This window comes from Phascolarctos cinereus, unplaced genomic scaffold (genome assembly GCF_003287225.1).
Source record: "Phascolarctos cinereus isolate Bilbo 61053 unplaced genomic scaffold, phaCin_HiC Scaffold_4;HRSCAF=312, whole genome shotgun sequence".
NCBI classification, from domain to species: Eukaryota; Metazoa; Chordata; class Mammalia; order Diprotodontia; family Phascolarctidae; genus Phascolarctos; species Phascolarctos cinereus.
In genome coordinates, this window is record NW_027555847.1 from 330,726,367 (window position 1) to 330,744,374 (window position 18,008).

Consider the following 18,008-nt stretch of genomic DNA (forward strand, 5'->3'; position numbering starts at 1 on the left):
CTTTATTTACTCTGGCTCCCTTCCCTCTCCCCAGTGATGAGTTCTTTGAAGGCAGGGGCTGTTTCATTTTTGTCCTTTTTTCCTAGCACCTAGCATAATGCCTTACACAGAGTAGGTGCTTACTGTTTGTTGAATAGAAGATAACATTAAATATCACTGGAGGAAATGAGTTAGCAGGCTTGATGTTCTTAATATGTGAAACTAGAAGACAAAAGAAGTTCCAGCTAAATGGAAGGATGGCTCAATGGTTATTGCTGGAAAACCAAATTCCAAAAGTTGGTGTTTATTTTTTTTGTTCTTCCAAAGGCAGGAAGGAACATTATTTTATGAGGGGATTTGGCTATTTCATATAGAATTGCTCATGATCATCATTTGAAAAAAGATCACCTATAAAGATAATTATAACCTTTATGCCAACATTAGCTGCAGAGGATGGGAAGATAGAGAAATTCCACAAAAAATTCCATAAGACCCTCCAAATTAAATCAACACACACTTTAAGAGAGCAACAGAAGGCAAGAGCAACACAGATTTAGAATACAAACTCATTAGAAATTCTTATAGGAGGATGGTAGAAGATTAGGGGCAGCACCACCACTTAAAACAGTGAGAAGGAGGCAAAGGGAAAGATAAAGTTATTTAAAACTTGGCAACAGAACCAATTAAGTAAAGTCACTCTAGGAACATTTAGAGATGAAATTGGAAGAAAGTCAACAGATTAAAAACAGTAAAAGTTTTGTCAAGATTTATCTAACAAACTCTATTTCTTCAATGACAATGGAGCAACCACATTCAGATTCTAACATCACAATCCCAAATGTGCTGCATGAGGAAGAAGAAAACTAAGATGGGAAAAGTAGCTTAACTAGACCAGGTATACCCAGAAAAGTTTGTGCTGGAGGTTACACAGCTTGGAAGGCCTTCAAAGATTGATTCTCAAGATTTCGGAAATACAAAGGAAAGGGAAGAAAGGAGATAACAACACATGGGGAAAACCCCAAAACTACTGACCAAATTAATACTGAAATAAGGCAACTGGGAAAAAATATCAATAACTCCTAACCCACATGCCTACTTTTTCTACTCCTCTATAAAATCTTTGAGAGAATAGCCTACAGATCAATCAAATGCACTCTCAAAGGTATAAGAAGAGTATAAGTAGGCTTTTACAAACTGTATTCTAAAGGAGATCACATCTCTACTTAAAGGTGTAGAGAATAGAACATCCTACTGTGCTTACTGTTTCTTGACTATAGCAAAAGGCTGTCCTCCAGTTAATGGTTGTCCTCCAGTTAATATATATTCCACATATGTAGATAATACGCATTTCTCAAAATCATACAAGACTTTCTTTAAAAATATAAAAAATTTTGTTTGCCAATACATTGATTATTTATTTGAATGGAGGCATAAAACATCAAGATATATGCTTGCCTTTCATAAAGAACACTAAGAGCTGATGCCAAACTGAACAGTAATTCCTTAGACACCATGAGGTCCTCCAGATGCTCCTGTTTGCAAATGGCATCATGCCATCAGGCCCCCAAATACTGAAGAGCATCTTAAATGAGATCTGTAATCACTTAAAACAGTTTGGACTAATTAATTAGCTACACAGCACAGTAGAAAGAACATAAAATTGGATAAGAGACCCTGTATGGGAATCTTGCCTCCACCACTTGGTGGCGCTGCAAGGAAGGCTCTTAATGCCTGAGTTTTCTCATCTATAAATGGAATGGTTGGAAGGGATGACTTTGAGGGCCCTTCCTAGCCCTAAATCTGTGGTCCTATGATCCATATGGAAAAACCAAACAGAAGAAGAATGTTTATGGTCCACATATACAGAGCTAGAAGGATAATACAAAGAGCTGGGACAATGAACAACTGAGTCAGTGATCAAACTGGTGAGGCTGCCTTTGGGACTCTGAACAGCGCTTCTAATGAATCATAGAGCACTACATTATTCAAAGAAATAAGATACAAGTCACCCAAGAGCAATGAAGAGGCACAACTTGTATATAAGTAGACTACAATATACTCCGAATAAAGAATCATGTCTGGGAAGCAACTTAGATCAGAGACAAGCATGATTAAAGTAAAGAATAACTAATGGATGTTGCTTTGAGCTCTACTGGATATATAAAAAAATGTCAAGAGATCTAAAAGTGGGATGGTTGGGAATGTTGGGTGGACCCCTTGTGGAGAATTTATGGGAGAATGTGGACTGAAGTGACACAGAATGAGAAGTCACTGAGCTGTAACATATGAATACCAACATCAGAGATCATAAGCCTAATGAAGTATCTTCTACACACACAACAGAGTCACTCATGAAGATCAACAAGAGATCTTGAAGACTACGCAAGAGATGTTTCAAAGGTCTAGAAGACTGTATCAAGGTAGATATTCAGAATAAGGGTTAGCAAAAGACTACTGTCACAGGAACCAGTCTAGCTACATTTAGAGAGATTCATCACCAGGTAAATTTTTATAGTCACGACTTAAAACTTTTTACTAAGTGATTTGCTACAGTAGAGAAAATATCCATACAACTGAAATAAAGGATTATTTTAAGGACTTCAGATACCATTAAGCACCCATGTTATTCAACTATATCTGATTCTTTGTGGCCCTGTGGACCATATAAAACACCGGGCTCTTCTATCCTCCACTATTCATGTTCATTGCTTCCATGACACTATCTATCCATCTAATACTCTGCCTTCTCCTTTTGCCTTCAATCTTCCCCAACATCAACGTCCTTTCCAATGAGTCCTATCTTTTCTTTATGTGGCCAAAATATTTAAGCTGCAGTTTCAGTATCTGACCTTCCGCTGTGTAGTCTGAATTAATTTTTTTAAGTATTGACAGATCTGAACTCCTTGCTGACCAAGGGACTCTCAAAAGTCTTCTCCAGCACCACAATTCAAAAGCATTGATTTGGTAGCACTCAGCTTTCCTTACAGTCCAACCTTCACATCCACACATTGCTACTGGAAAAACTACAGCTTTGACTATATGGACCTTTCTTGGCAAGGTAATGTCTCTGCTTTTTTTCTTAGTATGCTGTCCAGACCAGCCTTAGCTTTCCTTCCAAGGAGCAAATGTCTTTTAATTTCATGGCTGTAGTCACTGTCTGTCTGCAGTGATCTTTGAGCCCAAGAATATAAAATCTGATACTGGTTCCATTTCTTCTCCCTCTATTTGCCACAAAATGACGGGATCAGTTGCCACGATCTGTATTTTTTTTTTATGTTAAGCACACATATCCATACATAAAATATAACGACATATAAAAGATAATTAAGAAAATATTTGATATTTTGAACACATCAATTAAAAGAATTAGCAATACCTGCAACTGTTGCCTATTTCAATGAGCTTCAGGACATCTTCAACACATTTAACCTCCCGCTCCTGTAATCCCACAACTTGAACTTGCTGTTTACCATCCTCTAACACTCTCAATTTTGTCTTCCTATTAAGCAAGTCAAATACCTTTGGGAAAAAAAAATACATTTATGTTAGCTAGCTAAATATTAACAGAATTGAGGGTCTCAAAGAACACAGGAAAGCTAGTTAAGTATGTTTTAAATAATTTAGATAAAGGGGGCAGCTAGATGGCACAGTGGATAGCGCACTGGCCCTGAAGTCAGGAGGACCCGAGTTCAAATCCGGCCTCAGACCAAACACTTGACACTTACTAGCTGTGTGACCCTGGGCAAGTCACTTAACCCCAATTGCCTTAAAAAAAATAATAACTTAGATAAAAATGATGACCATTAAACTATTTCAAGAGCCAAATTTTACAAATGAATCAATTTCTATTCAAATGAAATTAGCAGTGGAACTTCTTGGTAAATACTGAAAGCTTATACTTACCTTTCCACTATAAATTTCAAAAAAGGTTGCATATACTTGAAGTTCTAACTTCTTATAGTTTGGTTTCTTTAGCATTAAAAAGACATCTCGAGCTGTTGAGTTTCATATAAATAGAAAACAGTTAAGTTTCAATTAATACCATGAAAAAGTAATACAAACTTAATGGTTCAAAAATCTTTTTTTTAGATTTTGAATTTAATGAACAACAACCTTCTGTAATACAAAAGAGAACAGAAAAAGAGGATTATGTGGAAATCATAAATCTCTATCATATAAAATTTTCTGTAAAAAGTACATATGTAATAATATATCATATAATGCTATATTAAATATACATAAAACAAATTCAACATGTTATTTGCAAAGCAGTCCCAACTGGATTTCCCTCTAAACTTCCTTCTTTTCTGTACATTTTTAAACATGCTTGATCCTTTTTTATTTTTTTTTTGGGGGCGGATTAGAGTAAAAGACCGTTGCTAGCTTCCCTCTGTCCCATAATACCTCCCCCCATAAAAAGGGAAAAATAATCCTTCTAACCAAAAAGCCTTACTCTAGTTTTTTAAGGAAGTCAATCTTTTTCAGAATAATGTTGTAGTGTTAAAAAAAAAAACAAAAAACTTAAAAATCTAAAGTCCAAATCTTCATTTTACATAATTATATCTTATATTAAAAGGTTATCAAAGGATAACCAACTTTTTATTATGCTACTTATTTTAGATTTATTTATTGCTGCTTATTTCCTTATTATACTCTATTCATTTATGGTGGTTTATAATGTAAGCAAACAGAAGGTTTTCTGTTTTAAAAACAGACAAATTGGGGCAGCTAGGTGTCACAGTGGATAGAGCACTGGCCCTGAAGTCAGGAGGACCTGAGTTCAAATGTGGCCTCAGACCAAACACTTGACACTTACTAGCTGTGTGACCCTGGGCACATCACTTAACCCCAATTGCCTAAAAAAAAAAAAAGAAAACCCAAAACCAGACAAATCAAGCATAAAAAGGCAATGTTAAAGTATTTATAAATCAAATACAAAAAGGCCTATTTACCTGCTAGCGCATATATCCCTTTAGAACAATCTTGGTTCTTTCCTGAAAAGTCACCACCCATGGTCTAGAAGTTTAAAAATAAAGAATAAATATCATGTAAAAATAAACAATTCTATCTTAAGTGTTCGTATCTGTGTTGCGGTTTCCCTAAATGCAATCATTTTAAATATATGAATCATGACTTTATGTTACTACACAATTTCTAGGAATCACTTACATGAGTTTTTCCACTGCCTGTTTGACCATAAGCAAAACATGTGGCCATTCCCCTTTCAAATATGGTTTCTACTAATGGTCTAGCCGTAAATCTAGAAAAATGCAAAAAAAAAAAAAAGAATAATCTTTCACCACTGTATTCTCATTACTGAATTTATTTGGAAAAAGTCACATTTATATATAGAGAAAACTGGCTCAGGTTAGTTTATTAAATTTTTCCTTATAAACTATATTCCAGAATCATCAGAAAATACTGAAATCCGAAAGTCCCAGAATCATTATTTTTCAGAAAATTCTACCAAAAATGATGCCATCAGCAAATGAAGGAAACAAGGAAATGAAAAGGAGATCAAGGACAAATATAAAGAGCAGGGAGAAAACAGAAAACATCAAAGCTATGGTGGTCTGTGATAAACAATGGACTTATTATAAAGTTAATTTTATATTGGATTCTGAAATTAGCAGGAGGGTAGGCCCGTGTGCTCAAGCACACACATACCTAGACCTACACACACACACAGACCCACACAGAGAGGGTGTACACTACAGTGGATTAAGGATAGATCTCAAGAGTCAGGAAGATATGGGTATATGTCCTGCCTCTGAAACATGTGAACTGGGTGACCACGGGCAAGTCACTTAACCTCTTAGTATCTCAGACAACTCTAAGACAATAAGTTATCTGTAATTCTGCTGATATGTAATGGTAGCAAGAGTTTCTATACCAGGAATCCAAACTAAAAATTTTTAAAAATAGGGAAGTACAGCAAAGAGATAATAGTTATGTGACAATAACACAGAGGGCTTACAGCTTGTACTTTTGGAAGAGACCAAAAAGGAATGTGAATAACTAAGTTTAGGGGGAAAAAAAGATGAAAGAGGGAAAGGTTTTAATAGAAGAAGGATCAAATCACTACAAATGGCAAGGCAGAGTGAATAACAACTCTGATAAGGTTAGGTGAGTGAACAGAAAAGCAGGTTATGAGCTCCAATCTGGGCAAATAGATAAAATGCTTTACATTAAAAAATACCAACTATATGTCTAAGATGACAAGCTCTGAGTTACTGCTTTTGACTTAGAAAAAGACATCAATCAACACAGATTATTTCTGTACTGCTTTTGTCAAAAAGGTCAACAAAAAGTTCTTCATCAAGTAGACTATAAAAATAAAATTTAAATCATGAGACTTGTAAAAACCCAGGTTGCTAGCACCAGAACCATGTCATATTTCTTCAACTGTCATGACAAGTACAGAAGATACAAAAAAGAACTAAATTGTCTAGAGAATCTTTTCAGGAAGACTGATCAATGAATTTATAATTCTTCAACTTGAAAAGATGGAGACTAAGAGGGAGCTATGATTAATATCTGAATTAATATCTGAAAAATCATGAAGAACAAAATCAGGGTGAATAACAATTTTTACAAAATCTAGGAAATTTGAAGTGACAGCCCTTAAAGCTTTTAAGACCTAGGTTTAAGTCAATTAAAAGTAGGTTTAGGAGACTTTTCTCTGAAGGGGTAATACATACTGAAAATAAATACTCTTATGAAAATGGCTGAAGAGTCAGGAAACACTTGCAGTTTCAAATCCCACTAGCAATATTTACTAAGTAACTACCATGTCCTTATGTATTTATGTGCCAGGAATATAAAGGCCAAAAACGAACCAACCAACCAAAAAAAAAAAAACCCAGACACGGCTCTACAGGGGCATACAGTCTAAGGGGACAGATATCATGCAAAAAATTATATACAAACTATATTAAGGATATCTATCTATCTACCTATATCTATCTATCCATCCATCTCACCAACTACATGTGGAATACCATGCTAGAACCTAGAGATATAAGGACAAAAGAAAAATCAGTCCTAGTCCTAATGGCGCTTAGCTGTTAGTGAGAAAGATATAATATGTACACAGGTAAACACAAGGAAATTTAAGGATAATAACAAGGGAGAGGGATGTCAGAAAATGCTTCCAGCAGGTTGTGGCATCTGAGGTGAAACTGACAGCTAAGGATCTTAAGAAATAGAAGTGACAGAAGAGCCTGTACACAAAGGCCATCTCAATTTTCTCATCTTGTGAGTATTAAATGACAATTTAGTAAAGCACTGTATAAATTTTAAAGGACTACACAAAGCATTTTAAAACATCTAGGTTGCACAGTGGATAGTGCTGGACTTAGAGTGAGGAAGACCTGGCTTAGATATTCATCAGCTGTATGACATGGGGAAAGTCACTAGACTAAGCCTCGGTTTCCTCCTCTGCAAAAGGAATTATAATAGCACCTAACTCAAAGCGGTTGCTGTGAGGATCAGATGAGTGTGTGTATGTGTACACATATATGTATGTACCTATATTACATTACCTATGTGATATTATATGTATATATACACACTCATTTGAAGCTCACAACAATTCCTTCAGGTAGATGCTATATATATACCTTAAAGCATTATGTAAATGCTAGCTATTATTACTATTTTTAAATTCAGGTTACTAGATAAAATCATAGATGACTGACAGATTATTCACTAATACATTATTATCCACTGGAAGAAAGAATACCTGGGATACATCCTTAACTTTCTGAAGTTTACATCATGAAGGATAACAGAATATGCTTTAAAATCTGATACTACACTAAACTAGGTAGACTATGGATCCACAGGTTTCATCAAAAACAAAAAAGTACTTTTGTTTGCATTAGTATGGTAGTTCTTCTATTTTACACTTAAAACTCAGGACAGAGTTAAGAGAATTTAATAGACCAATTAAGAAATCTGCAAGAAGAAATGTATCTTTTAAGGTAAAAATGAGCACCAATAATAAAAATAGAAAATAAATTCACAAAAAAAGCATTTACATACCTATAAACCATTTCATTAGGAGCTGAGTCATCAAAGGCATAGTCAAAACGAAACGTTTGGTTTTCTAGGTACCTTGTTAAATCCACTTTTTGTTTTGGTTCATGTACCATCACAACATCTTTACTCGGGATTGTGATTACATCAAGGTCTTTCATTACCGTCTCTAAAAAGAGTAAATGAAACAAATCAGTATTCTGTCACGTTCACTGGACACATTCAACTAACTGTGATATACAAAAAAGTAGATAACTGTTTAGTAGATAACATTAAGGACTCAGAAAGAAAAGTATCACAAAAATCTCCAAAAATAAATCGAACAGAATACTGAAAGTAGTCACAGACTACACACTTTGAAGGTCAAGTTAAGGGCTTAATTTGAGTAAACATCAAGAGTCAATTTCAGTAAGGCATTTGACACGGTCTTTTTTTGTGGTTATTATGGAGAAATATGGGTGACTAAAAAAAGTTAAATGATCAGAGCGTTGTTTAATAGCTCTATGTCAATTTCAAGGGCTTAGCCTGGAAAAGGGAAGATTAATAAGGAATATAGCAGACAGCTTAAAAAGTCTGAAGGGAAAGTAGATGGTAGTTCATTCCAACTCAAAGTTGTCTGACACTCTCTGTGCCATCCCAGCAGACTGACCTACAGGACCTGAGGGGAGAAATTCTAGGAAGGCAGAAGAGTAATAAACAGAGAGCCCAGGCAACCATTTAACACTACAAATTATCCAGCAGGTACAGATCCTCATTGGGCAGAGTAAGAGTTTTCAGAAGGAAATTCACTATACCAATGAAATTGTAGAGCTAGACAAAAAACAAAATACCACATCCTGATTGTGGAGATTGAAAGAGTGGATACTACTATCAAGGACCTTCTCTATTTCAGATGGAAGAATATTTAATATATTTTGAGAGAAGGAAGTCCTGTTACCAATTTAACTAGGTTGGCTTATTTTTGAGCCTTTTAAGCATTTAGATTGTGGAGCAACAATAAAATCCAAATCATCTACTAGAGTTTGGGAAGAGCACATAGTACTGCAGTATTTTGATTTTCAATGCACAATGACAAGCAGAAAGGCAGCAGGGGGAAAGGGTCTCTTTCTCAGATTTCTGCCTTCTATGGAGGAGAGCTTTCCCATGTGGCGGGAAGTGAGGCCTTTCAGAAATAACCCTAAGCACAATTATGATTTTGTTCTGTCACAGCTCCATTATAAAGGACTTTTTAAAACTCAGAAGGAAAACATTTGGTAGGAGGCTAGACCAGATGACCTTAAACATGTCTTCCAACTCCAAGGCTCTTATGAGTCTATGATTTTAAAACGCTGTTGCTAAGGACGGAAGAACTCAGAATGGGGATCACTGGCAGGACGACAATAAAATCATCTTTGCAGTATCATGCCCTCACCATTTAAACTTTTTAAATACTCTTTTCTCTCTCTTTATATACATACATACATATATGTATATATTTATTTCACACTTTACATTCTAAGGTTAAGAACATACAAAAGGAAGGCATTCAGAGTTTTTTGTCTGCCAAATGAATTAGTAACAATAGCAAAACAAGACAAAACAGATCTGTAAGATTGCATTACCTTTTTTATTGAGTGGTCGTTTCCTTACACAAACACATATTCTGTGTTCATCAATCTGTAAGAAAAATAATTTCAATAATGATTATTTTATGACGTGATAGGTGGAACATTTTAAAGTAATCTAGAACTCCTGTAGATTTTTGGAAATTTGTACTAAACATTAAAAAAAGTTGCTGTAAACTTAAAAATAAAGCACATTACACATTTATATGTTAGAGCACATAAATGGCTCTATGAATGCGTACAACAGAAAGAACCTCATCTTAAACTACAAACCTGAAAAACAGCTCTGTGGAGAATTGCATTGCACATTTTACCATTTGGTTCACTTAAAGGTCTATGTCTTACCTGACATTAAGAAAGATACATGATAACCTAAATCTAAGTGAAAATGAAAACTTTTTGAAATAGCAAAGATGTATGCAAAATTATATTGGGGGGAGGTGGTTGCAGTTCACTGAATGAGACACTCAATTTCATGATCAGTGACTGTTCTAAACTTTTTCCATTCTCTTCAGATTCCCAATTCTAATCCCCCTTTCCATCTCCCTAGCTCAGCAGCTAACCTTGTCTCTTCTTTCATGAGATGACAGGAGCTTTCCACTGTGAACTCTCCCATCTCTTATTCTTGTATATTTTGGTCTCTATAACCATCCATTTCACTTTGTCTCTACTCCAAGAGAAATTAAGACCAGCTTGTTTTATCTGAAGCAAACTCATTTACCCCTTTCCTAGATTCTAACCCTTCTTGACTCCATAGAGACTCACATGAGTTCACATGATATAATGGAGTGGTGGTGGTGTGGGGGGGGAACTCTTCCTTTTTAACTTGCTAATCCCTTAAAATTATAATTCTTACTTTCAACTACTAAACTACTTTAAAAAGTTATCTACATCTGCTGTCTCCATTCTGTCACCATTAATTCCTCCTTTCAAGAGGCAATACAGTATAATGGAAGGAACACTGGACAGAGAATCAGAAAACCTGGACTCAAATCTTACAACTTACAACAAATCATACAACTTAGTAGTTGCAAAATCCAGGAGAAGCCAACCTAACATTCACTCTCAAGTTACCATTCTGTAAAATGGGAATATTTGTATTTCCTACCTTATAGGACAATGAGGAAGAAGCTCTGTAGACTGCAAAGTACTATGTGAGCTGTTGGACTGACAGCGTCAAGAGATGATACAGAACATAGAAGTCCAAATCCCTGTACTATGTGAGGAAACTGCAGCTCAGAAACATGAAGAGACTTGCTCAAGTCATGGCTAGTTAAAAACCTGGCTGTTCTGGACTCTAAGCCCGTTGTGCTTTCCACTACAACACATTGACCTTTAATTTGGTTTTGTCTCTTCTACTCTTAACCATTACTTTCCATGGCAAATATTACCAATCCCATATCTAATTCAGAAAAATTGTAAATGAATGCTTATATCTTCTTACCTCTTATTTTTTACATAGAGAACAGTTATCTTTCAATGACAAAACATTTCCAATTTTTAAAAAAACACTGGATTTCTATAAGAGCCCCTTAACCTACTGGTCTTAAAACTCCAAAGTATATTGTAACATCACTGCCAGATTAATGTTTTTAAAACATCAGTTTTATCATATTATTCTCTTACTCAAAATTGCCTGTCAAACTCACATGATTGTAAAAAACAAAAAACCCTCAGATTATTGATTCTGACCTTGTCCCCATTCCCAGACCCATGAATTGCCTGAGTCTGACCAGACATTACCACTCCCAGCCTCTGACTAATTTTGCAAATATCCCAAAATCTTCCTTACAGAGATTTCCAAGTTTTATCCATGAACTTTTGCTCATTATGCAAAACAACTTACCTGGTGAAATAGTGAGTTGCCCCTAACTCCTCCCACCTGCAGCCTGGCCATTTCCTCTGCCTTAGCAGACTGTTCCCAGTCCCCTCCTTGGGTACTCCAGCACTTGCTGTGTGGCACCCAGAACTACAGCTCACTTGCTCCAATTAAAGACTTCCATTTTACTTTACTAGCTGTTTTCTCCTGAATTCAGGTTGGCATGACTAATCTAGTACAGAACCTAACCTCCTTAGTTTTTAACTTTTGAAAGTATTAGGATCCTTTAGAAAGCTCCATTTATGTGGTTAATATATTTAATTAATTAATGCAATTGTTTCCTTTTGATTATAATGATTATTTTAAACACGTTTGATACAGTATTGATATATACAAGGGACAAAGTCCTAAAAATACAGGGATCATAATGTATATATCAAATTAGATATCATTAAGCTCTGGCATACTTATTTTTCTTCCTGTAAGTTGGCCCAATACAAAATACATGTTTTATAATCCCACAAACACATATGTTCAAATCAGGTGTTCAGCTGGATTCTTTTGAATAAGTACCAATGTTAGTGACAGAATTATCTCCCTTTTTGTCCTGATAGTTTCATTATAAAATGGTGAAATTAGTAGAGACTGAAGAGAACTGCTTGATTAACTAAATCCATGTCTCCTGCCACCTTCTGTATCCTTCATTAAAAATTCAATTTTCACCTCCATTTACTAAAACAAAATGTTAATTAAGCGCCCAAGGTGAATGAAAATATATTAACAGGCATAAAAGGCTTACAACATCAAGCACATAACAATTAGTAAGAAAAGAAATATAAGTGTGGCTGGTAAGGAAGAGAAGGAAGTGGACATCAGACACATACATAGAAGACTAAATTCTATTACTTCTTCCTTATACATCTCACCCACTACTGTCACTCCATTACTTCCCCCTACATTCATTATAATTTAATTGTTTATCTGGCCTGGCAAGGAAAGGGAATTTTACTTAAAAAGTCCACTGGTGCTGTGGTTATTATTATTTCAAGCTGGAAGAAAACTAAAAATTATGTGGGGAAACAGTTTTCTTGCTCTTCTTTTAAACATGTAAGAGAAAAGAAAACATGAGGGAAGAAAAAGGAACATATTAATTTAATGAGCACTATATTCATGAACTTAAAAATTAAAAACTTAATGGCAACTACAAGCTACATATGCCATATTTAAATAAGCCCATTAGTAATTTAGTCCAGTAAACTTACAGGATCTGCTGTTGTAAGTGGTCTATAATCCAAGCTTCCTCTAAAGTCTCTGATCATACACATGATTTCGTAATTTGGGTTTGTAGCATCAACATCCTATAAATTGAAAAAAATGGAAGTTCATTAACTATAATGTTATATTTATTGCTTCTGTCTAGTTTGAAAAAGGAAGTCAAGTTAGTGGTTCTACAGATTTAGTTATAGGGAAATGAACAAAATCTTAACCAGTTTTAGTTTAGACAGGATTGTGATCAAGAAATACCTCCAAATATAACCAATACGTGGAGTGTTTCTACTATTATTTCTACTATTATAAATATATGTATATCATGTGTGTGTGTATATTATGTATATATTCAGCTTAAGGTAAAAATTTTCCTCAATTGCTCATATCTTTCACAGGACTCCCTGGAGTCACCCATGTCTCATTTCAAAGCAATCCTTCATGTATAGAAAGAGCACTAGAATGGAGATGATTTGGGTTCAATTCTTACTTAGCTCTAGAATGTATTAACTGGATAATTCTTCAACTTCTTCTATATTGAGTTTCCTCATGCATAAGACTGGGATACTACTACTTCTACTACTCCATAGGGCTGTTGTGAGAAAAGTACTTTGCAAACCACGAAGCACTTAGCACAATGTCTGGCATACAGCATACATTTAATAAATGCTTCCTGGTAGATTTTTTTTCCTCTCCTTTGGTTATGAAATCCCCTCCCCCCTTCCCTGCTTTTTATTATTTTTTTTAATTAATATTATGACCTCTTTATATTTAGAATCCCTATCCATTTGGAGTACATTTGGAATATATTACAGTATAAAAGTATAAGATGATCTAAAGCTAATATAGTTTTCCAGGAATTCTATTTTTCTGTTTGTTCCTTTTGACTAGATTTATAGGACTGTAGGCAAATATGTTATAACCAGCTCTCGTTGGGTGTGTTCCAGTCCTCATTGTTTTTGGTTCTCAAACACTATCTTCTTAACTAGTTGTTTACTTCCCATATCTTTTCTGAAGTCTTTGGCAGCAGTGATGAAAAGGCCATTTGTGTCTCAAGGTCTTCGGTTTCTTGCCCAATACTTTGTAATCTTTAGCAATAAGATCTAAACTAAAAATGGATATATGCTTTGAAAAAGACAACAGACTTCTCAGATGTTGTTAGGTTAGCAAATAGATACCTAAGTATCACTCAGCAGAGGCTCATACCCCACCTCTGACTGTACTGGGTGTTACCTCACCTAATAACAATTATAAAGCCAAGGTACTACTTCATCTTCAAAGGATCAAGTTCTGTCCTCTTTAAGAAGGTCCTAATATGGGGCAGCTACATGGGGCAGTGGATAGGGCACCAGCCTTGGATTCAGGAGGACCTGAGTTCAAATCCGGCCTCAGACACATAACACTCACTAGCTGTGTGACTCTGGGCAAGTCACTTAACACCATTGCCCAACCAAAAACAAACAAACAAACAAGAAGGTTCTCATAGCAGAATCACTGTACACAGTAACAGCAATATTGTTCAATAAATCAACTGTTAATGCCTTTGCTATTCTCAGCAATATGGGGATCCAAGACAATTTCAAAGGAATCATGATGAAAAATGCTTCACTGGTTCTTTACTGCTCCCAAAGTAAAATATAGAATCCTCTGTTTGACACTGGAAGTCCTATAACGTCTGACCTCAGATTGCCTTTCTAGGTATATTGAACATGACTCACCTTCATGCATTCTACATGCCAATTTAAATTAGGCTTACTTGCTGTTCCCTAATCTTGCCATTCCATCTCTTGCTCTATGCCATTGGAAGGTTCTAGGTTCTTTCTCCACATTCTTCCCTCTTAGAATTCCTATTTTCCTTCAAGGCTCAGTTTAGATGCCCACTGGGATAGGAAGGCTCTCTCATCCTCTTCAGTTTATTATGTATACCTTTTCTATTGACATGGTGTATGCCTCTTGTAGAATCTAAGTTCTTTGAGGGCAGGACTGTTTCTTTACTTTTTCTTTGTACCCCAAGAACCTAATAATAGTGCCTTTTAAATAGTATGCTATGGGTATTGGATTACATTATATCATAGTATTTTTGAGTCAGAAGGGACTATAATACATGACTTACAGATGAGAGATTGAAAATCAGAGACTGACTGTGTGATTCAGCCCAGGTCCTATAAGCTACCTGATTCAGGCCAGTTTGGTTGTTGAGGTTTAAGAAAGGAATAGCATGGAAAGGATTCTTATCAAGATATAGCACTGGTTCAGGTAGACATGACACCCCTTATCTCTAGGGAAACATTTATAATCAGCAGGGTATGATAACTCATATAGCAGTCAGACATATACAAGTATGAGGGCCACTGACTCTTTCTGGTCTTGCTGCTTTCTTAGCCCCCTGAGCCAATCAAGTCTTTTCATTAAAATTTGGCAAATAAACCAGAGTCCATTTTTACAAGACAGGTAATTTGGTAGATAACTCCTCCTATCACATCTTTAAACATCAAAGCCAGGATTTGAATCCAGGTCCTCTGACTCCAATTTCAATTTTTTCCCCTAGTACATCCTTTTCCTATTAGAATGCATTCCTCCCTATTACTTCTTACAATCTCTAATTTCCCTGAAAGATTAGCTCAAATGATTTGTTTTACATAAGACCTTTCTGATTCTTTTCCATTCCCTACCTGCTCCCCCTTCCCTCCAAAATAACTTATTTTGTCTATATTTAAATGTTAATGTGTTTTCTCTTCCAGTGAAATTTAAGTAGTTGGCTGTGGTGGATAGATTAAAGGACTTGGAGTCAAAAAGATCTGGATTTGAATCACTCTTCAGATTAAGGGGAAAAAAAAAGAAACTGCTCATGCCCTTAATGAGATTACATTCTATAAAAAGAAACAATACGTACATATAAAAATATATACAAAATGAGTGATTTTGTCACAAGACAAAAAGGATTTATCGTGTAAAATTAAAAAGTTTTTCACAGATGAAATAAATGCTGCTGTAATCAGAGGAAAATATTTGGGATTGAGAGGGGAAAAAAGAAAAGCCTTTGCATTACACATTTTTGATGTGTCTGACATACAAAATTCTATATAGAATCAGCACAACTATAAAAGACTAAGAGCCAATCCATAATGGACAAGTAAAAGAAGACAAATGGTTTTCAAAAGACAAAAGCAAGCTATCATCAACCACCTGAAAAACATGTTCTAAACTGCTAAAAATTCAGAGAAATACAAGGTAAAACAACCTCACAAGATTGCAAAGATACCAACATATAGAAAAACTCATCATTGTAGAAGACACAGGAAGAGGCAAGCACGCTGATTCACTGCTAAAGCTGTGAACTGATTCAGCTGGTCTGGAAAACAATTTGAAATTGTGCAAGAAGAGTTACTAAAGTGTTCTTACCCTTTGATCCAGTGACTTCAATCTGTGGATTATATACTAGGGAATGATATCAAGAAAGACACACAGGTACTTAAAAGTATGCACAACAATCTTACTTGTAATAATAAAATTCTGGAAACAAAATATGGACATGCTATCTTTAGAAAGGCTGAACAAATTCCAGGCCAACTGTAGGAATGATGCAGACTGAAGAAAGCAGATGGAAGGGGCAGCTAGGTGGCACAGTGGATAGAGCTCCAGCCTTGGAGTCAAGAGGAACTAAGTTCAAATCCGGCCTCAATCACTTAACCCTGATTGCCTCTCACCAAAATAAAGAAATAAAGAATAAAAAAAGGCAAGCAGATGGAGGAAAACTATACACACAATTACCGCAACAATGCAAATCAAGAAAGTAACAAACTTTGGTTATATACCTGGTTAAATTTAGTATCATACTGTATTGACAAAGTTAAAGAACATAAATTTTCTGTAATTAATAATGAAATTGTTTTCCTGGGGAATGTAATTAAGGGATTTGTCTGCACGTTTATTGTAAAGTATCTGCTGTGTTCAAACAAAATGAAATTCTAATTCTATCTCTCTATGTATTACCTCTCCCCCACCTCCAAATGGCTTTAAAACAGGAAGAAGTGCATATGTAAAATCTGATCAGATACTACAAGAAAAATACAACACAGAATAGCAATAAAAACATTCAGAAACTGACAGGAGAAAAAAATTAAGAAAAAAGTCAGCAACAAAACTCATGGTCTCCCAACATCTCTATACAATAACCCAAATATGACTACAAAGTAAGGTAACCAAGAAATCCTAAAGAAACCGGGCAAATTTGGCTTCATAATTGTCAATAATACTTGTTCCTGTGATGTGACCCCTGACTGCATTATGGCTTTGGAAATGTAAACATTCAAAAGGACAGGGAAAGGAAAAAAAAGGCGGGGAAGGGGAGACCCACAGGGAGCACCACTATATATTAAGATAAACAGGGTGTCTTAAAAGTCTTGTTGTTCAGTTATTCTGTTGTGTCTGACTTCCTGATCACATGGACCATACTGTCAATGGGATTTTCTTGGTAAAGATGCTGGAGTGATTTGTCATTTCCTTCTCCAACAGATTAAGGCAAACAGGTTAAGTGATTTGTCCAGGGTCACACAGCTGGCAAGTGTCTGAGGTCACATTTGAATTCAGGTCTTCTTAACTCTAACCACTGAGCTACCTAACTGTCTCCTAAGCAAACAGAGGTTAAATGACTCACCTAAGGTCACAAAGCTAGTGTCTGAGACAAGATTTGAACTCAAGTTTCCTGACTCCAGGCCCAGGGCTCTATCCACTGAGTCGAGTCATCCAGCTGCTCCCCTTAAAATCTTAGTGCTGTTTAAAGTTTTTATATTAGTTCAAGGAAAATCTAGGAACTAGCGGTGGTAAACAAGGAGAGTATTCAGGTTATAATAGAAACAGAAATGGGAAATATTGAAGATTTCAGGAAACAGAACACAAGTCTGGGATAGTAGTTGTGAACTTCAATTATCTGGAGATCTGTGGGAGCTCTTTGCCTTCAAGGAGTCACTAAAATTTTCTTACTTGCCTTAATATTTTCATTCCTCAAACAGTGGACAAACTACTAGAGGGAAACTTCTGTTCTGGATTTGATTCTCACCAGCAAGGAAGAAGGAGCTCATTTCTGGAGTGGAAATGAGAATCTTGTTTAGGGTCAGAGAGAGGATGGAGTGATTAACCCATCTTAGAATTGTTGACAGAGTAGAAGGTGGACGTAATCTTAGCATAAATTTCAAAGGATTCATTTTTCACAGTAAGAATAGTCAAGTTTTACAGAGAAAGTCAAACCTGAAGGAGTGAAAATCTTTCAAGAATAAAACTGAAGACTGAAAGAGAATACA

The 18,008-nt window shown here is 35.5% G+C and overlaps 1 protein-coding gene across 6 annotated transcripts in view; it reads right to left on the bottom strand.

The window, feature by feature from the left end:
- Positions 1 to 18,008, bottom strand: part of KIF2A (kinesin family member 2A) — a 101,144-nt gene that overhangs the window by 23,984 nt on the left and 59,152 nt on the right. For all 6 annotated transcript variants that reach the window (XM_021007200.2, XM_021007199.2, XM_078153176.1 and 3 more), the window contains 7 exons: positions 12,705 to 12,800; positions 9,621 to 9,675; positions 8,026 to 8,188; positions 5,149 to 5,239; positions 4,932 to 4,995; positions 3,883 to 3,974; positions 3,356 to 3,498 (listed from right to left, as the gene is read on the bottom strand). In XM_021007200.2, the coding sequence (XP_020862859.1) occupies positions 3,356 to 3,498; positions 3,883 to 3,974; positions 4,932 to 4,995; positions 5,149 to 5,239; positions 8,026 to 8,188; positions 9,621 to 9,675; positions 12,705 to 12,800 (704 nt within the window). The remainder of the gene's footprint in view (positions 1 to 3,355; positions 3,499 to 3,882; positions 3,975 to 4,931; positions 4,996 to 5,148; positions 5,240 to 8,025; positions 8,189 to 9,620; positions 9,676 to 12,704; positions 12,801 to 18,008) is intronic.